The 21,788-nt window shown below is 46.1% G+C and overlaps 1 protein-coding gene across 1 annotated transcript; it reads left to right on the top strand.

The window, feature by feature from the left end:
- Positions 1–3,899: 3,899 nt before the first annotated feature.
- Positions 3,900–21,788, top strand: snap29 (synaptosome associated protein 29). The gene is made up of 5 exons (XM_033043828.1): positions 3,900–4,203; positions 9,319–9,509; positions 11,801–11,886; positions 19,007–19,102; positions 20,498–21,788. The coding sequence occupies exons 1-5, from the start codon at positions 3,976–3,978 to the stop codon at positions 20,653–20,655; spliced, it is 759 nt and encodes a 252-aa protein (XP_032899719.1). The 5' UTR covers positions 3,900–3,975; the 3' UTR covers positions 20,656–21,788.

The raw sequence follows: 21,788 nt of genomic DNA on the forward strand, positions 1-21,788 counted from the left end.
ATAGGAATACGCCTGGCAACCACCGGCCAATCGGGAGCCGGAGAGCGCCAGCCAATCACGGCCCGCGCCCCTGCCGGCCAATAGGAATACGCCTGGCAACCGCCGGCCAATCGGTAGCCGGAGAGCGCCAGCCAATCACGGCCCGCGCCCCTGCCGGCCAATAGGAATACGCCTGGCAACCGCCGGCCAATCGGTAGCCGGAGAGCCCCTGCTGGCCAATCGGGTTCCGCCGACCGCCGACCAATCGGAGCACATCTTCACACCGCCAGCCAATAGGATCAGTATACATGTAGGTGCTGCAGAAGCCTACTACGTGTATGTTATATAATAATTACATTGCAGAAGTGTATCAAGGTTTCAAAGGTCTTTTATTGTCACATGTACCAATTAAGGTACAGTGATATGCGGATTACCATACAGCCATACGAAAAAGAGCAACAAGACACACAACTACATAAAAGTTACCATAAACATCCACCACAGGGGAATCCCCACATCCCTCACTTAGGCTGTGGGCCGAGGAGCTTTATTCCAGTGTTTCGTGACCCAGGTCACAGAACTACAGGAAACTTTCACATATTGTGTAAAAAATATATATAAATCACCCCTGAAACTCGTCATGAACAAGACTTGCACATTTTTTATTAAATTAGAGAAAAAACTGAAATATTTCGGGTATTTTTAGTCCAATCAAAGCACGTTTAACATTCAGTCTGAAGAAGGGTTTCGACCCGAAACGTCGCCCATTTCCTTCGCTCCATAGATGCTGCTGCACCCGCTGAGTTTCTCCAGCATTTTTGTGTACCTACGTTTAACATTGAGTTGTCTGCCAGTTGGCCAATCACGCGCTATATGTTTCAGGCTAGCACACATCATAGCTGAGAGGGCTTCACTGATGATGGAAGGCAAAAAAGTCCAAACTTCTTCCTCTTTATTCTCCCGCGGTCGGGGCAGTCGAACCATCCGTCGGGGCAGTGGAAGCTCCCGCAGCCGTCGGTCGAAGCTCCCGCGTCTGGGCTTTCGAAGCTCCTGTGGCTTGGAGTTCCCGAAGTCAGTCTCTGACCAGAGACAGTGGGCTCCGCGATGGTAAAGTCCCGTAGGCACCCAGCGGTGGAGCTCTCAAAAGTCGGTCTCCAGCAAAGGCTGCCAACTCCTCGATGTTAGGCCGCAGTGCTGACGGTGATCCGATATGGGAAAAAATCGCATCTCCGTCGAGGTAAGATATTAGAAAAAGTTTCCCCCACCTCCCCTCCCCCCCCCCCACATAAAACAAGCAAAAGAACACTAAAACATACATTTAACACATACTATTAAAACAACAAAGCAGGAAGGGGCAGACAGACTGTTGGCGAGGCAGCTATTGCTGGTGCCACCCGGTGGTCATAGACAAATAGAAACATAGAAAAAATGTATATAATATAATAATTACATAATAATTATATTGCAGAAGTGTATTATATGTATATCATATAATATATATATATAATTATATGGTAGAAGTGTATCATATGTATATATTATAATATATATTGATATATATACTCATATACTTTATTAGCCAAGTATGTTTTGCAACATACGAGGAATTTGACTTTCTGCACAGTCATACCAGTAACAAGCAACATCCATCACAGTGACTCCTCCACATTCCTCACTGTGATGTAAGGCGGACAAAATATATTATGTATATGCAGATATTATTTATTTATATATTATATATATCTGAAGAAGGGACTCAACCCAAAACGTCACCCATTCCTTCTTTCCAGAGATGCTGCCTGTCCCGCTGAGTTACTCCAGCATTTTGTGTCTACCTTTTATATATGCTGTGTATATATATAAATTATATACACACACATATATACATATATATATATAAATTAGGTGATATACATATAATATGCTTCTGGAGTTCCTTCTTACACATATATGTGTACTTGTGAGTATAGAAAATAGAAAATAGGTGCAGGAGTAGGCCATTCGGCCCTTCGAGCCTGCAATGCCATTCAATATGATCATGGCCGACCATCCAACTCAGTATCCTGTACCTGCCTTCTCTCCATACCCCCTGATCCCTTTAGCCACAAGGGCCACATCTAACCCCCTCTTAAATATAGCCAATGAACTGGCCTCAACTACCTTCTGTGGCAGATAATTCCAGAGATTCACCACTCTCTGTGTGAAAAATGTTTTCCTCATCTCGGTCCTAAAAGACTTCCCCCTTATCCTTAAACTGTGCCCCCTAGTTCTGGACTTCTCCAACATCGGGAACAATCTTCCTGCATCTAGCCTGTCCAACCCCTTAAGAATTTTGTAAGTTTCTATAAGATCCCCCCTACAGTTCAGCCTTCAACACGATAGTCCCCACCAGACTGGCCGGGAAGCTAATGGAAATGGGGCTCAACACCTCCCTGTGTGCCTGGGTCCTGGACTTTCTCACCGCCAGGCCACAGGTAGTCAAGATGGGAGGGAATACATCGAAGTCCCTCACCCTGAGCACAGGATCGCCCCAGGGTTGCGTCCTCAGCCCCCTATTTTACTCCCTGTACACACATGACTGTGTGGCTAGGTTCAGCTCCAACTCAATAATTAAGTTTGCTGATGACACTGTGGTGGTGGACCTGATCTCAGACAACGATGAGAAGGCCTACCGGGAGGAGGTGGCTGATCTAGCACTCTGGTGCCAGGATAACAGCCTCCTCTTGAACATCAAAAAAACGAAGGAGCTGATCATGGACTTTAGGAGGGCACATCATCCGAGGATGTACACTCCATTGAGGATAAATGGGGATCCTGTGGATAGGGTGAACTGTTTTAAATATCTGGGAGTCCACATCTCCAAGGATATGACATGGGCATCACACGCCTCAGCACTCGTGAGTAAGGCAAGGCAGCGCCTTTACCACCTCAGGCAATTGAGGAAATTCAGAGTGTCTCCGAGGATCCTCCAGTGCTTCTACGCAGCGGCGGTGGAAAGCATCTTATCCGGGAACATTACCATCTGGTTTGGGAATTGCTCTGCCAAGGACAAGAAGGCTCTGCAGAGAGTAGTGCGTTCGGCCGAACGCACTATGGGAACTTCACTTGCCCCCCTGCAGGAACTATACATCAGGAGTTGCAACTCCAGAGCCAACAATATCATGAGAGACCCCTTCCACCCCTGCAACGGACTGTTCCAGCTGCTACGGTCAGGCAAACGCCTCCGTTGCCATACGGTGAGAACGGAGAGGTTGAGAAGGAGTTTCTTCCCAGAGGCCATTCGGACTGTAAACGCCTATCTCACCAGGGACTAACTCTACTGAACGTCTTTCCTTCCATTATTTATTATGTAAAGGTATATGTGTGTTTATGATTGTGTTTATAGTTTGTTTGGTTGTTTGTCTTTTTGCACAAAAGTCCGCGAGCATTGCCACTTTCATTTCACTGCACATCTCGTATGTGTATGTGACAAATAAACTTGACTTGACAATCTTCTAAATTCTAGCGAGTACAAGCCGAGTCTATCCAGTCTTTCTTCATATGAAAGTCCTGACATCCCAGGAATCAGTCTGGTGAACCTTCTCTGTACCCCCCTCCATGGCAAGAATGTCTTTCCTCAGATTAGGATGTCTTTCCTCAGATTAGGATGTCTTTCCTCAGATTAGGGATATATGTATATATGCACGCTGCACTTTTTTTCTCTCTCGTTTATCATATTATTTACAGTGGTATCATGTTGAAATATTCTGTAGTGCAGCTGCAAGTAAGAATTTAATTGTGTTCTATCTGGGGCATATGACCCCATACTCTTGACCTGAGGAGCAGAAATGGGGAAATGCCAGCATCAAAGATGGCCGCCTCCACTGTGTGCTTCTGCCAGGAGTGTGACGACGACGTCGGCGGGAGGGGGGGTGTCAGGTGACCCGGGGTTGTTCGATGGCGGCGGCGGGTGTGAGGCGAAGTTGAGGGACGGACGGACGGACGGACTGAGGCGACATGTCGGCCTATCCGAATCGCCACAACCCCTTCGCCGAGGAGGAGGAGGAGGACGACGATGAGGAGAGGGGGGCGGAGGCGGGGGGCCGCGGCCTGGGCCCGGAGGCGGAGAGGCAGCAGTCGCTGAGGGAACAGGCCATGAGCAGCGCCCGGCGCGCCGTACAAAGCAGCGGCCGCAGCGTCGCCATCATCTATGAGACGGAGCAAGTGGGCACCGACACGGCACAGGTAGCGAGAGGCCCGGTGGGGGGGAGAGGGGAGGGGAGAGGGGGGTAGGGAGAGGGGGGGAGGACGAGGAGGGGAGAGGGGGGGGGGGGGGGGAGAGGAAGAGGGGAGGGAGGGGGGGTTAGGGGAGAGGAGGGAGGGGAGAGGGGGGGATGGGGAGAGGAGGGGGGGGTAGGGGAGAGGAGGAGGGGAGGGAGGGAGGGTAGGGGAGAGGAGGGAGGGGAGAGGGGGGGATGGGGAGAGGAGGGGGGGGTAGGGGAGAGGAGGAGGGGAGGGAGGGAGAGGAGGAGGGGAGGGAGGGAGAGGAGGAGGGGAGGGAGGGAGAGGGGTGGGAGGAGAGGAGGAGAGGGGGGGGGTAGGGAAGGGGAGAGGGGGGGGAGAGGAGGAGGGGAGGGAGGGGGATGGGGAGAGGAGGGGGGGTAGGGGAGAGGAGGAGGAGAGGGGGGGGAGGGGGGGAGGGGAAAGGGGGAGAGGGGAGAGGGGGAGGGGGGAGAGGGAAGGAGGAGGAGAGGAGCATTTCACTGCACATCTCATATGTGTATGTGACAAATAAACTTGACTTGAGGGTAGAGGGAGGGGGAGGGTGGTAAGGGAGGGAGAGGAGGAGGAGGAGGAGAGAGGGGGAGAGGAGAGGGAAGGAGGAGGGGGAGGGAGATGGATCATGGAGGAGGGGAGGGGGGATGGATGGAGAGAGTGCAGGAAAGAGGGTGGAGGGAATGGGTGGGAGAGGTGGGTGTGATGCGAGGGGGAGTATGAAGGGGATGGAATGGGTGGAGCGGAATGCATGGGGAGTGAAGTAGAGTTGGAGGAGATTAGATAGAAGGGGGATTGGAGGAAAGTGGTGAGTCGGAGGGGGTTGTGAGTGGGGGGAAAGGTGAGGGAATGGTATGTATGTGGGGAGTGAACTGGGTGTGTGGGTTAGTGGGGATGGGTGGGGCGGAGTGAGGGGATGGGTGGGGCGGAGTGAGGGGATGGGTGGGGCGGTGGGAATGGGTGTGGGAGAATCTGTTAGGTCTGGCCTGTGATAGGGAGACGATGGTGGCATAAGTTGTAGAATATTTGAGGCGCTACCTACTGTACATGAGTTTGGCTTGATTGTATTTATGTACTATATTATTTGTTGAGACTGATGTCAAAGCAGGGAAGCTAAGGGAATGGCCTGAATGCAGAACACCTTCGAGGGGAAAGTGCAGATGCAATGGGCAAAATGTCCTCGACAGCTACATTACACACTTGGTCTCAGAAGAACTGATGCAGCTGGTTGAGTTGCTGCCTGAACGCCAGAGACCTGGGTTTGATCCTGATCCATGTGTGCAGTTTGACATGGATGAATTTCTGACCATGTGAATTTCTTCCAGGTGCTCTGGTTTCCTCCCATACCTGAAGGATGCATGGATTTGCACGTTAAATGCCCTCTAAAAATTTCCCCTCGTGTGTAGGGAGTGGACGAGAAAATGTGCTAACATAGAACTGGTGTGAACAATGGTTGGCATGGACTCTGGGCTGCATGGCTATTACTATTGTATCTTCCAATCACTCCATTAAAAACAATATCAGTCTAGTTTAAATAGTTTAAATTCCATTTGGAATATTTTGGAGGACCAAGAACAAGAATCAGCCCTTAACTCAGACTTACATCAGCAGAAGTAGAGAGACAAGGGTCAGCAGATGCTGGAGTCTGGAGCAAAATAAAACAAACTGCTTGAAGAACTCGAGTGAACTACAAAGTGCTGGAGTAACTCTAGGGGGAGGTGGATAGGTGATGTTTTGGGTTGGGGTCTTTCATTCCCTCCAGAGATGTTGCCTGACAGTTGTTACTTCAGCACTTTGTTTTTCCAGCATCTGCAGTTTCTTGTTTCTGCACGACTAACATAGTGGGTTGAGCAGTGTCGGTAGAGGTAAAGCAGTGGTTGACGTTTCGGGTCCGGTCACTGCTTTGTGACTGAGTGTAGAAGGGAGTGAGCCAAATTTATCCTTCCACAGATGTTGCCTGGTCTGCAAAGTTACTCCAGTGCTGTTTTGCTCAAGATTTTAGCATCTATAGTCTCTTGTGCCTCACAAGGGAACTCTGTTCTGTCCCTGGGGAGAAACTTGCTTAAGCCAGCAATGATGAACTTAGTCCTTGGATTAAACTAAAGATGAACATGGAGAGCAACATATTGTCCACAGGAAAAATATTAGCCAAGCCTTGTGTCATTTAAGTTTACACAAATTGGTGATTAGTTTAGAGATACAGTGCCATTCGCCTGCCGTTCAGTAATCCCGATCATCCATACACTACTTCTATCCTACATACTAGGGATAATTTTCAGAAGCTAAGTAACCTACAATCCTGCACGTCTTTGGAATGTGGGAGGAAACTGGAGCATCCGGAGAAAGCCCATATGGTCACAGGAAGAACGTACAGACTCCGTACGGAGAGCACCCGAGGGCAAGATCAAACCCGGGTCTGGTGCTGTGAGGCAGCAACTCTACCTCTGCGCCACCCTATGCGCTGCCCTATCATGTGAACATCTATCAAATTCAGCTTGAATCTCTTGATTTTTTGTATATCTCCAATGTGCTGATCACCAGTTTGTTGGCCATATTGCATTTTCATTATTTTCTTAACTTTGTATCTACTAAAACCATCTGAAGAAGGGTTTCAGCCCGAAACATTGTCTATTTCCTTCGCTCAAAAGATGCTGCTGCACCCACTAAGTTTCTGTCTACCTGATTTTTGTCTACCTTATCCTTCCTAACCTCTGGTTAAGCCTTCTATTTGAAATAGCAGGGTGCCAATTTATTGAGCCAAATGGTTCACCTTTCTGTTGTGCACAGTTGTTAATGGTGATAATCTTAATGTTATGGACATAGAATTCTATGCTGTTGTTTGGATCGTACTGTAACTAGTTCTGGGAACTTGTGTAAAATAATTAATTTTTTAAATGGTAGACAATAATGCTGGAGAAAGCCAGCGGGTGAGGCAGCATCTATGGAGCGAAGGAAATAGGCGACGTTTCGGGTCGAGACCCTTTTCCAGCATCTGCAGCTCCCTCTTAAACAAAACAGTTTGTAATGGTGTAATCAACTGCAATCAAACAAATTTTATATTTCCTAAAGGGCATGTCCCACTTTCACGAGGTAATTCACGAATTCTCCCGAGTTTTCCCCTTGATTCAAACTTGCAGAATGTTCGTAACGAGTCCATAGGGGGTCGTAGATATATCGTAGCGGCTCATTATGCCAGCCGTAGGTACTCATGGCATCAGGTAAGTCAGGACGTTTTTGCCAGCCCTATAAAAAAATGTCCACGAGTAAACAAAAATGGTCATGATGAAAGAATTGGCAACTTTTTACTCGTAAGGAGGGCATCGAAATAGTCGTGGGAATTTGTAGGCATACTCGTAGGAGTTCGTGAACATAGTCGTGGAAGTTCGTAGATTACCACTATCTACTCGGCAGAGGTTTTGAATTAAGTTGTGAAAGTAGAACAGGCCCTTAACACATAGGGAAGCAGTGAATAGAGTTGTACATTTAATACCACCTCGGTATTACCACCTCTTGCACCTACAGGATTACAGCTGGCATCTTAATCATACCTGGCGAGGTGCAATTTGTATGTTTACAGATCAATTATCTATTTAATATCATCGTAGAAACATGCCCTTCAGTGCAGCCAATTTATTGTTTACCCTTCAAATCAGTCCTAATCCCAAATGCCTATCCTGTATCTATAAAGTGCTTTATTTTCTCCATCAACCAATTAGCCTACTAAATGTTGACATTGGGCTCAGAGCCAACAGCACATGGATGGAGTAATGTTAAACTGGGTATGTTCAAGGTCTAATTTGAAGGAGTAGATAATTGTATAAGTAGTTTTGTACTGAAGGCAGCAAATAAGAAATCCCAGCTATATACAAAGTGCTGGAGTAACTCACCGGGTCAGACAGCTTCGCTGGAGAAAAGGTGCCGTTTCGAGTTGAAACCCTTCTTCAGACCAGAAACTTCACCTATTCCTTTTCTCCAGAGATGCTCCATAACCTGCTGAGTTGCTCCAGCTTTTTTGTATCTCTCTTTGGTGTGTACCAGCATCTACAGTTCCTTCCTACAAAATCCCAACTATATGTTGCCTTGCCATTCCTATTGCCCCACACTGTTTCAGTATCAATCAGTGCTAAAGAAGGGTCTCGACCCAAAACATCACCCATTCCTTCTCTCCAGAGATGCTGCCTGTTCCAGCTTTTTGTGTCTAGCTCTGCTTGATTGTAGTGCTTTTAAAAAGAAACATAGCTACAAAGTTTTAAATCAGATTGGTAATAATCTGTCACGGGAAGAACAATGATTAATGCAATACAAGGGTGTACTTTGGATCCTCTACCATTCATTCCAGTTTCTCCATTATCTCTGCTCTGGCCTGATTTAGTTCTTCCTGAACTGTGGTTTCTCATCTCCTTGACCACATCTTGTCTACTCCCTGGTAGCGATATAGTGGTGAACGCACAGGGAAGGAGATGGCTGAAGGCCATTAACAGTTATGGACTTGCTTGGAACAGGCACAGCTCATAGGAACTCGGGCATGGACTTTAAAAATGGCACCAAAACATAGTGCTTCATGCACGTGAGCTCAGTAGACTACTTGGGTACACTTACTGATGGGGGGGTATGGCAATACTTTTCTGGACTGTTTGTTTGTAAGAGAGATTTTTACTGTGTTAGCACTTCGCTCATGTGACAATGAAAGCACCATTGATTTAAAACCCAGTTGGAAGTTTTAATATTGAGAGAAAAAAAGAAAAAGAAAAAACCCTCATGTACTATACAGTGAGGTAGACAAAAGTGCTGGAGAAACTCAGCGGGTGCGGCAGCATTTATGGAGCGAAGGAAATAGGCAACGTTTCAGGCCAAAACCCAGAAGGGTTTCGGCCCGAAACGTTGCCTATTTCCAGAAGGGTTTCGGCCCGAAACGTTGTCTATTTCGTTCGCTCCATAGATGCTGCCGCACCCGCTGAGTTTCTCCAGCACTTTTGTCTACCTTCGATTTTCCAGCATCTGCAGTTCCTTCTTAAACAAATCTCTTTAATGCGAGAGCAAAATCAGGTACAATTTCTAACGGCTACTCTGTTATTTGCTGGACAGGAACTACTGCGGCAAGGCGATGCTCTGAGGCGAACGGATAAAATGCTGGATAAAATGGACCAGGATTTGAAGGTCAGCCAGAAACACATCAACAGCATCAAGAGCATGTTTGGTGGCATTACAAACTACTTCAAAGCTAAAAACCCTGAGCCACAGGCTGCTCCAGAACCGGAAAAGCAAAATAGGAGCAAGTGCGTATCATTCCTCTCCTCTATAATTGACATTTAAGTTGTCGTTACATCTCTGGTATTATGACTACCTCGTGCACAAACTTGAAAACAATTGATCTTGCTGTTAATAATCCAAAGCCCCAATTTGTGCTTTAACTTTGTAGCTGAAAGTATTTGTATCAATATTGCTACAGAAATGAGACTCTGGAGACGACAGAAATCATGGTGAGGTTGTGTATGTTTGGGTTTTGTCCATTTGCCATTTTGTCATATCTCGGTTTTGAGATATTGTTACATCTCAATGTTCTATATTGTGTCATTTCAATACTGGGCAGCGCGGTGGTGCAGCGGTAGAGTTGCTGCCTTACAGCGCCGGAGACCCGGGTTTGATCCTGATTATGGGTGCTGTCTGTACGGAGTTTGTACCTGCTCCCTGTGACCGCGTGGGTTTTCTCCAGGTGCTCCGGTTTCCTCGCACACTCCAAAGACGTGCGGGTTTGTAGGTTAATTGGCCTCACTGTAAATTGTCCCCAGTGTGCAGGGACTGGATGAGAAAGTGGGGTAACATAGAACTAGTCTGAGGGGGTCAACAAAAATGCTGGAGAAACTCAGCGGGTGAGACACCATCATATAGGTGACGTTTCGGGTCGAGACTTTTCTTCAGACTGAACTAGTGTGAGGGGGTGATCGTTGGTTGGCCTGACCTCGCTAGGCTGTAGGGCCTGTTCCTACGCTGTATCACTAAACAAAATAAATGGCATTTCTTGATCTTTGAATGAGCGCAGTGTTCTTCCCTCCTGTATAGAAGCATAGCTTGCTGTGACATGGGCATCCTCAGCCTACGTTTGGCAGCATCTCAACGGTGTGTTAATGATTAATGCTAGACCACTGATTTTCAACTCTCAAAGTTCATTTATCCAAATAATGTTGGAGTCAATCGATCTTGACAGTGGAAAAACTGCAGAGTCGGTACAGCATCGAACTTCCTGTGGAAATGGTCGCTCATGGCGCAATAGTTTAGGACTCTGGTTTCTGTGAGGATGTTGACAAAGCAATTCCCAATAGAATTGTGCAAACTCGTCTTGTTTGTAATTCTGAACAAATATTGCGTTGCAACTTTTTCTCTTAGCTGCTCTAACTTTTAATGCATCCGGCAGGGATTGGATTGGATTGGATTGAATATAACCTTGTTGTAAGTCACCGCAAGAGCACCCTTCTGCATCCTTGCACTTGTGAGTTCAACAGATCGTGAGTTTGCACCCAGTTCTAGTCGTGAGATTAAATGCAAGGTACAGCATGGAAACGGGTCCTTCGGCCCATCGGCTTCGGTCCTTCGGCCCATCAATCACTCGTTTACACTATGTTATCCCACTTCTGCATCCACTTTCTGCACACTAGAGGCAATCTATGAAGGGCAAATAGCCAATAAACTCAGTCTTTGGGATGTGGGAGGAAACAGGAAAACCCATGCAGTTACAGGGAAAACATGTAAACTCCACACAGTCAGCACCCGAGGTCAGGATCGAACCACTCTAGCGCTGAGAGGCAGCAGCTCTACCATCCGCACCACCCTGCTGCCATTTGGTCTTCATTCGATCTGTTCATTCCTTGGTACAACATCCTGTCTACACTAGTCTCGAAACCCCATACCATGATTTAATGAGAGCAGTGTTGAAGATGCTTGATGTGGGAAATGGGAGTTGTTACAGAACATTGAAACGAGGTTCAAGTAATTCAGAAGGATGTTTAGCTGTTGGGTAAGTTGAACACTTACACAGGGGAAGGGGGAAGAAATGTTTCTGGATTTAGAGTTCTAGTAAATGTTCTAATATTTTTATAATACGTTAATGATTTGACATTAAATAAGCGCAGCATGATGTGTGATTGCAGTTCTTTGTTTCTACTGTAGAATTAGTCACTTGGCCCCTTTAATTTGTTGTGACGAAAAGTGAATTACCTTTGATATTGGTGTGGCGGAATAACCTTGCTGCTTATCTGCAGTGCTTCAGTCTGGCATATTGCTATGAAACATCTCCTGATGTTAAATTCAATTAGGTGTAATGGAATTAAATTCTAGTATTATTTTTTGATCTGAACTCTTTTATTTTCTCCCAACGCCACTGGAAAAATAGGATCATATTATCTTGTGCACTGGCGTTCTTAGGGTATAGGATAGAATTGGCTAGTGAATGCAGTTTTTTTTGTTTTTTTTGCCGTAACCCTGCTGTCTACAGTTAATCAAATTATGATTTCAGCCCCTTAATTGGCTCATTCAATATTTAATTTAAAACATTTTTAAATTCCATTGGCAGATTGCAAGAAAGTTTGGATAAAAGCAAGCAGCAGGATGAGCAGTACCAGGCAAATCATCCGAACCTGAGGAAACTGGACACATCAGGTAAGTCCGTGCACGGATACGATGATCTACGGGAGTTCTGCGTCCTCCAGCATTTCACGGGCTTGTGCTCAAAATAACTGCCTGTTGTTGACCCCAAATTCCCATCAACTCCACCAAATTTTACCACCCAGCTGCACACAAGGGGCAATTTCAGCAGGCAATTATGGGTTAGCAAGTTAGGCATTTCCCCAACAACTCTCACCAACCTCTGCAGTAAAGCATTTTTATCAGGATGCATCACAGCATGGTTTAGGAACAGCTCCGTCCAAGACCTCAAGAAATTGCTGAGAGTTGTGGAAGCAGCCCAGGCCATCACCCAAACCAACCTCCCTTTCATTGATTCCATCTACGCCTCACGCTGCATCGGCATTATCAAGGACAAGTCTCACCCCGGTCACTCCCTCTTCTCCCATCAGGCGAGAGGTACCGAAGTGTGAAAACGCACACCTCCAAATTCAGAGACAATTTCTTCCCAGCTGTTATCAGGCAACTGAACCATCCTGTCACCAACTAGGGAGCGGTCCTGAGCTACCAGCTACATCACTGGAGACCCTAGGACTATCTTTAATCAGACTTTATTTGACAACCTGCACTAAACATTATTTAAAGTCTCTGTCTTTACTTCCAATGTCAGATCTGCACGTGACACTCAGATTGTCACAAGGCAAAAATGTTGGGGGGTTTTTCGTTTTGGAATTTCTCTCTTACTAATTCCACTTCCTCTTCTCGCCAGTAACTTCCCTTGGACCAACAGCCAAAGCCTTTCCTTCGAACTTCCTCTTTGCCATGGACTGTGAATTAACCTGTTTTTATTTATTTTTTAATTGACTTGCTTAAACTTGCTATCACTTTTGTAGCTATGTGACAACAATTCTCAACGTAGTCCATTCGAATTCTCATCTGTATTTTAACCTTGGATTCACTTATTCACCCTTCACCGTGACTCTCGTTGCCGCAAAGGGTATTTAGAAACATTTTACAAAAGTACAAGTGTGGGATATTTCTGGCAAGCCTGCATAAAGGTTTGCTGATTTACAGATCTAAATGTACTACATTCCAAATATTGGGCCAATGTTACATTTGGATAGAAATTTGTATATCATAGTGAGACAAGATTAATGGGACTATTCCAATGATTCATTGATACTTCATTGTTACACACACACAGTGCGCTCCATAATGTTTGGGGCAAAGACCAGTCATTTATTTATTTGCCTCTGTCCTCCACAATTTGAGATTTGTAATAGAAAAAATCATGTGGTTAAGGTGCACATTGTCAGATTTTATTAAAGGGTATCATCACCCGATCTGAACCCAATTGAGCATTTTTTTTATATGCTGAAGAGAAAACTGAAGGGGACTAGCCCCCAAAACAAGCATACGCTAAAGATGGCTGCAATACAGGCCTGGCAGAGCATCACCAGAGAAGACACCCAGCAACTGGTGATGTCCATGAATCACAGTTATTGCATGCAAAGGATATGCAACAAAATACTAAACACTATATTTAAGAGGGAGTTAGATGTGGCCCTTGTGGCTAAAGGGATCAGGGGGTATGGAGAGAAGGCAGGTACAGGATACTGAGTTGGATGATCAGCCATGATCACATTGAATGGCGGTGCAGGCTCGAAGGGCCGAATGGCCTACTCCTGCACCTATTTTCTATGTTCCTATGACTACTTTTATTTACATTACATTGCTGTGTCCAAAACATTATGGTGTCCTGAAATGGGGGGGGACTATGTATAAACACTGCTGTAATTTCCACATGGTAAAACCAAAATGTGTAAAAATGGCCTTTATTAAAATCTGGCAATGTGCACTTTAACCACATGTGATTTTTTTCTATTACAAATCTCAATTTGCGAGTACAGAGGCAAATAAATAAATGATGGGTCTTTGTCCCAAACATTATGGAGGGCACTGTGCCTAGATACATGACATTTGTTTTTACGTGCAATCCAGTAAAATTCACATAAGATGTCAAGAATACCAACACCTAAAAGTAACCATCTCTCAAAATAAACCTTGTGTTCCATGGAAATGATTTAAGATTGTAACGTTAATCACCTTCATATTAACTGGCATGGTTTATTAAGGCAACTGGCATGGTTTATTAAGGCATACTTTGAGTTACACAGCAGGCTTTGTACTTGCCATCTGGGAGTTATATTTAGCTTGGATTAGAGATGCAGCAGGGAAACAGGCCCTTCAGCCCTTTGAGTTGGGTTGGGAGATTGTAACCTTCACGTGGTCCACCCTATTTCGACGAATGCAATCAACCTGGCAATGCACAAACAGAAGATCAAAGAGAACAAGTTGTCTTACAACTTTAGGCTGTGCATGCCATACGCAAGAAGAAGAAGTTCACCGAGTCCACGCCGACCATCGATCACCCGTTCACAATAGTTCTGTTCTACAACTTTCTCATCTACTCCCTACACACTAGGGGCAATTTACAGAGGCCAATTAACCTATAAATCTACACGTTTTTTGGGTGTAGGAGGTAACCAGAGCACCCCGAGGAAACCCACACAAACTCTACACAGACTGCAATGGAGGTCAGGCTTGAACCAGAGTCTCTGGCACCGTGAGGTGGTGGTTCTAACAGCTGCACCACTGTGCTGCCCATTCTGATTTACCCTTGCTGTAAGCTTGCAAGTTTTGCTAAGACTTGTCATGGGCAAAACTCTGCCTTTTGAAGAAGGGTCCCAACCTGAAAGGTCGCCTACTGCTGTTCTCCAGAGATGCTGCCAGTCCTGCTGAGTTACTCCAGCACTTTGTCTTTTCCCCCCCCCTGTAAACCAGCTTCTGCAGTTCCTTGTGCCTTTGCTTTTGTTCTGCAACACTAGATGGCGCCAGTGGTCGCTATGTGGAGGTGCAAGTTCTACTCTGCAGCGGGGAATAGTCCCAATTACTGCTACCCTGTCTGTTCCTAGAGTGAGTGTTTGCAGGCGTGTGGGTTCAGTGAGCATTGTGTCGATGCTGTCCAAAGTGATCAGATATAAATCAAAAACAAAAAGACACAAAAAAAGTGCTGGAGTAATTCTGCAGGTTAGGTGGTGCCTCTGGGGAAAAAAATATGAATATGCAACATTGCAGGATTGGAAGTTGCCCATCTGACTCTTTTGGTAAAGACTAAAATTGGCTTAAAACTGATCATGCAAAGGAAAGATGTGCTGTCGGTGGAGAGGTTTATGGAATGATCCAGGGGATAATGGGAGTTAAAGTACAGGGTGGGTTGAGAAGGATGGGGGGGGGGCATTGAAACCAACCAAATTATGAAAGGCTTAGATAAAGTGGATGTAGAGAGGATGGTTGCAGTTGTGGGAGAGTCTAGGACCAGAGGGCACAGCCTCGACGCATCTTTAGAAAGATGAGGAGGAATTTCTTTAGCCAAAGGGTGGTGAATATCTGGTATTCATTGCCACAGCCAGTGGTGGAGGCCAAGACAGTGGGTATTTTTAAAAGTGGAGATTGATGGCATCTCGGTTATAAATGAATGAAGAAGGGGGTTTCGGCCCGAAACGTCGCCTATTTCCTTCGCTCCATAGATGCTGTCGCACCCGCTGAGTTTCTGAAATGCTGGAGAAACTCAGCGGGTGCAGCAGCATCTATGGAGTGATGGAAATAGGCAACGTTTCGGGCCAAAACCCTTATGGAAATAGGCAACGTTTTGGGCCGAAACCCTTATGGAAATAGGCAACGTTTCGGGCCAAAACCCTTTTGGGTTTCGGCCCGAAACGTTACCTATTTCCTTCGCTCCATAGATGCTGCCGCACCTGCTGAGTTTCTCCAGCACTTTTGTCTACCGTACTTTATTGGCTCATGTGCCTCGGTGCAGTGAGGTGCCTTATTTTGCATACAACCTAGGCAGTATACAAGTGTCACCACGGTGTCTGGTACCGACAGTCGCAAAAGTCGTCGTCTTCTAGAGTATGGCGTGCACAGCCTAACGTTGTAGATCAAGGGCAGACATCCAGACCAGGACAGCATCAGTTACTGATGCCCCAGGGAAAAGCCTCAGTGGGCGGCCATTCACGGTGTGTGGGATGGTCTGGTCTGGATGTCCGCAGTCGCCAGCAGAGCTGTCTGTCATCCCCTCCCTTGTGCAGGTGATGGACGGTTCTTACATGGAGGGTGCGGATACTGTTCAGGGTCAGCCATTGCTTGCGATGGAGGTCAAAACCCGGTGGTTTCGCTGTGGGGTCTGTGATCACCTCTCAGTTGTCGGTGTTGGCATCTTCCCAGACTCTGCGCCACTCAGTCTTGGAGTCATAGTCTTCCAGGGATTTAACGGAAGGCCGGAAGGGTTTGTGGGACTTTAGGAGCATGTTGGGCAGATTGGTCAACTCAGCGTGGATGGGAAGGTCAGGGTTAGTCTTGATGCTTAAGAGAAGGAGGGAAAATGGGGTTGAGAGGGACAAGTTGAACAGCCATGATCGAATGGCGATGGGCCGAACAGCCTGATATTGCTCTTATGTCTTCTGTGCTTCATTCATCCATTTTAGTTTGCATATGCACTCAATGTGGGTGTCGTAGGCCAGTGGTCTCGACTGCTGGGGTCGACCAAAAGAACATTAGAGTTTGACCTCTTTGTGACCTGTCCACTGATGCATGCAGAGGAGCGAGTGGGTGTTGCTGAAACACACGTGTTAGTTTAGAGATACAGCGCGGAAACAGGCCCTTCGGCCCACTGAGTCCGCACTGTCCAGCAATCCCCACACCTTAGCACTATCCTACACACATTCGGGTCAATTAAGACTTATTCCAAATATACAATCCCAAACCAATTAACCTACAAACATGTGCGTCTTTGGAATGTGGGAGGAAACCACCATTTTAATCTCCTTTTATCTGCTGTTCCGTATTATGTTTACATATTCTGTTGTGCTGCAGCAAGCAAGAATTTCATTGTCCTATGTGGGACACATGACAATAAACTCTCTTGACTCTTGAACCGAGATCTCGGCGAAAACCCACCCAGGTCACGGGGAGAATGTACAAACTCCATACAGACAGCACCCGTAGTTGGGATCGAACCTGGGTCTCTGGCGATGTGAGGCAGCCACTCTACCCTTGCTGGCTGCTGTGAAGGGAGAGTGGACGCTGGCGCGCTTTGGCTGCCGCTGTTCTCTCTTCACACTGTGTTTTTGATTTTCTGTTTTTGGATTGAATTCTGTTTTTAATTTGTGTCTCTGTGATGTCTTTATTACTTATTTTATTCCGATTGTATGTTTTTATTCCGATTACTATGTAAGGTGTCCTTGAGATGTCTGAAAGGCGCCCATTAAATAAAATTTATTATTATTATTATTACCCTTGCTGGGCCCAAAGGGAGGCTCACTCACCCTCTGAGGTCCCCACTCCAGAAGGCTTCTAGCTCAGAGTCATACTGCAGCTGGGGCCAGCATCACTATCAGTAGATCACTGGCGCCTGACACAGAGTGCAGTCTGCATTTTTTGAATTGTAATATTCCCAATGACTTCTTGCCCACATTGGGGTTATGTTTGTTTTTGCTGTGGTTAATTTAACCAGGTAATTGCTGCAGCATGTTCAAAGTGACTGATCACAATCAGAGCGTTAATGAACTATAACCATGTAAAGAAATAACCCACCAACTGTTTACAGGCTGTCGACGTTAGAGATACAGCGCGGAAACGGGTCTTTCGGCCCATCGTGTCCGCGCCGACAAGCGATCACCCCAGACGCTAGCACTATCCGACACACACTGGGGACAACTTACCATTTTTACCAATGCCAATTGACCTACAAAAATGTTTGTCTTTGTAGTGTGGGAGGAAACTGGAGCACCCGGAGAAAACCCACGCTGTCGCAGGGTGAAGGGCCAAACTCGGTACAGATAGCACCCATAGTCAGGATCGAACCTGGGTCACTGTTGCTGTGAGTCAGCAGCTCTACTGTTGCGTCACCCTAAATACCCTAACGCCAATTCCATTTAACCCGTAATTCGGGTGAACTCTGCATGAAGGTCCTGATGCATTAAAGATGTGTGCAGTGGATTTCTGACCCAGAGCCAAATTACTTCACTTTGTTTAAATAAAAGTATGTGTATCTTTGCTCATTGCTCTCAATGTTCCGAAAAGCCTGATTACTTCCAGGCGTTCTCCAATTGTCCATTAAATTAAAAATATTTCAAATTCATCTTGCAGAGTCGGAGGAAGAATATAGAAACCATTCACTAAATGCTGAAGAAGGGTTTTGACCCAAAACATCACCCATTCCATCTCTGCAGAGATGCTACCTGTCCTGCTGAGTTACTCCAGCTTTTTGTGTCTATCTTAGGTTTAAACCAGCATCTGCAGTTCCTTCGTCCACACTAGTCCTGCTCCCCTGATTTACTTCCCTGTTTAATATTATTTCTCTTTACATGCCTCTATGCAGTTCCCTCTTGGCACTTTGCCAGAGGACCTAGGTTTAAAGGGGGGGGGGGGGGCAAGGGAACGATTTAATAGTTTGTTTCTGTCTTCTCTTTGCGTATGTGAAGATCAAGTGGGACTTCCTCAAATCATCCTTGGTGCACGTGGGCCGAAGGGCCTGTTTCTGTGCCGTACAACTGTGATAACATCAGGATAAGCGCTCAACCAAGAAAGCCAAAGCCAACGCAGTATCCATATTGTGTGTGTGTGTAGGAAAGTGTTAAAGTGTGGGTGTCGCTGGTCGGCGCGGACTTGGTGGGCCGAAGGGCTTGTTTCCACGCTGTATCTCTAAACTAAACTAAGGTACATGGATGCTTTCAAGAGAGAGCTACATAGGGCTCTTAAAAATAGCGGAGTCAGAGGATATGGGGAGAAGGCAGGAACGGGGTACTGATTGGGGATGATCAGCCATGATCACATTGCTGGCTCAAAGGGCCGAATGGCCTACTCCTGCATCTATTGTCTATTGATAGGAAAGTGCTTGGAAAATAATGAAATTCTGTAAGTGAAGCTCACCATGGTTTGATTCTACGGTAAACACAAAAGGCTGGAGTAACTCAGCGGGGCAGGCAGCGTCTCCGGAGAGAAGGAATGGGGTGATGTTTCGGGTCAAGACCCTTCTTCAGATTTGATTCTTATGGGTTTACTTTTTCAATTCGTTTTTTTTTTTCACATTTAGGCTTTGGAGCTGCGACTAGTTCTGCAGCAGAAAACAACAATTGCCCCCGGAACAATTACCTTCGTGCTTGTCATGATCAGATGGATGACAATCTAGGTAAGGCGTTGCTAGTCAGTGCGTTTATATGCATGGGTGAGGGGGTGTCGGTGGAGGTGTATCTACGGGGATGTACACGCATGGGGCCAACAAAACTTTGCAACAAGAGTACGTTTGTTTACGTTATGTTCATTCTTCCAACCTGCCACTTGCATTCTCATCACTTGACATTGGAGCAGAACGAGGCCATTCGGCCCATCAAGTCTGCTCCACCATTCAATCGCGGATGACATATTTCTCCCTCCCAACCCTATGATCCTGCATTCTCCCTGTAAACCTCTAGACACCGTTACTAATCAAGATCCTATCAATCTCTGCTTTAAAAATACCCAATGACTTGGCCTCTGTGGCAATTAATTTTATAGATTCACCACCCTCTGACTAAAGAAATTCATTCTCATCTCCATTCTAAAGGCACGTCCTTTCATTCTGAGGCTGTGCCCCTTGGTCCTAGACTCTCCCACGACTGGAACATCGTGTCCACATCCACTCTATATAGGCCTTTCATTGTTCAGTTTGTTTCAATGAGATCCCACCTCATCCTTGTAAACTTCACGAGTACCGGCCCAGAGAAGTCAAACGCTGCCCATGTGTTAACCCACTCATTCCTGGCATCATTCTCGTCAACCACCTCCTGATCCTCTGCAATTCCAGCACCTCCCTCCTCAGATAAGGGTCCAAAACCTCTCGTAATATTCCAAATGTGTTCTTACCCGTGTCTCGTAAAGGCCTCAGCATAACACTCGTGCTTTTATATTCTACCAGACCAAGTGGGACCCGTTGGGTCTTTGTCACATGTCCCCCGACGCAGTATTCCACCACTCACCCATAGCCCCCAACTGCGCAGGCGCGGTTGACGGGTTCCCGCTGTGACGCGAGTCACGGCAACCTCGCCATCCCTCTTCCTACCCCTATCCTCCAAGGTTTTGCGCAGATTTAGGTACAAACTGGCAAACAAACAAACAAACAAATATAGAAACAAGATGAGAGTTTTAGTAATAGATAGATAGATAGAAAGAAAGAAAGAAGATATCTACCCCACTTGAAATCACTGGGATCATTCTCGTAAACCTCTGGACCTTGCAATGCCAGTACATCCTTCCTCAGACGCGGGGCCCAAAACTCCTCTCAATATTCCAAATTCCATAAAATTCCAGACTCCTTAAATTTCCTAGACCTTTGAGGTCTGACCAACACTTTAAAGCATCAGCATAAAGTCTTAATTCTTCCCAGACGTGTTTTAATTTCATTTTGAGAAATGCGTTCCCTCGATTGTTTCTATTCTCGGTGGGGGAGGAGGGGTATTATGCGTTTTGTTCCCCGTCTGTGCTGGCTTTTTACCGAAGCATTAATATCCGGCCTCGTCTCTCTCTCTCTCTCTCTCTCTAACCGTAGACGTGATGACCTCTGGCCTGGGTCGGCTAAAGGGGCTAGCCATGGGCCTGCAGACAGAAATCGATGAACAGGATGAGATTATTAACCGGGTGGCAGGCAAAGTAGACCGAGTGGAGACCAAGATCGGAGCAACGGATCGACAGCTACGTAAACTTTAAAGGAGCATTGATTAGTTTAGGCTCCGTCGGATGTACATCCACGAGCATTCATCTTGTAGAAACAGCACCTTTTAAAAAAATATCCAGATCCTACGGCGAATGGAGTTTAAGAATGCAAATTCTCAAGAAATTGAATTGGTCCTCGCTGAAATCTGTTTCTGTATTTTCAGGGAAGATGGACACAAAACGCTGGAGTAACTCAGCGGGACAGGCAGCAGCAGCAGCTCTTGAGAGAAGAAATGGGTAATGTTTCGGGACAAAACTCTTCATCAGAAAAAGGGGTCTCAACCCGAAACGTCACGCATTCCTTCTTCGGGGAAGGGTCTCGGCCCAAAAACGTCACCCATCCCTTCTCTCCAGATATGCTGCCTGCCCCGCTGAGTTACTCCAGCATTTTGTGTCTGTCTTCAGTGTAAACCAGCATCTGTAGTTCCTTCCGATACATTTCGTCTGAATTTTCAGGAATGGATTTAACTACTGTTGTGCCCGCATTCAGATTGACATTAATTACTGGCACGTTATATATGAAGCTGAAGGTAACCTGCAATATTATATGGTTTAATTATTATTGATTATATGTGTCAATTTATAAGGAACTATGATTTAAACGGCGCTAATGCAAACCTGGATTAATTTTGCTGCACTTGCATTGATATTCTCATAACTGCAGGAGTCAGGAGAGGTCGACACAAAATGCTGGAGTAACTCAGCGGGTGAGGCAGCATCTCTGGAAGGAAGGAATGGGTGACGTTGCCCGTCCCGTCTCCAGAGATGCTGCCTCACCCGCTGAGTTACTCCAGCATTTTGTGTCTACCTGCGATTTAAACCAGTATCTGCAGTCCTTTCTTACGCAGTCAGGAGAGGTCACTGTTTGATGATACTAAAAACTAACTAACTAGCTACACTTCTGAACTATTGTCCAGAGGGTTCGGTTTAGCCGGACGAAAATTGTGTACTAATGTTCCATTCTGTACATTCCCTCTCACCCATTCAGTGCGTGTGATTTGGTTTGCTTTGTACAGATGCCCTGCGTATCTCTATTAATTGTAGCGATTTTTATTCTGATTTGTATCTCGAACATCAATAAAGATTTTGGAAATATTTCACTGAAATGATCCACATCAAAAAAAAAA

The sequence above is a fragment of the Amblyraja radiata genome, chromosome 25 (assembly GCF_010909765.2).
Source record: "Amblyraja radiata isolate CabotCenter1 chromosome 25, sAmbRad1.1.pri, whole genome shotgun sequence".
Taxonomy (NCBI): Eukaryota; Metazoa; Chordata; class Chondrichthyes; order Rajiformes; family Rajidae; genus Amblyraja; species Amblyraja radiata.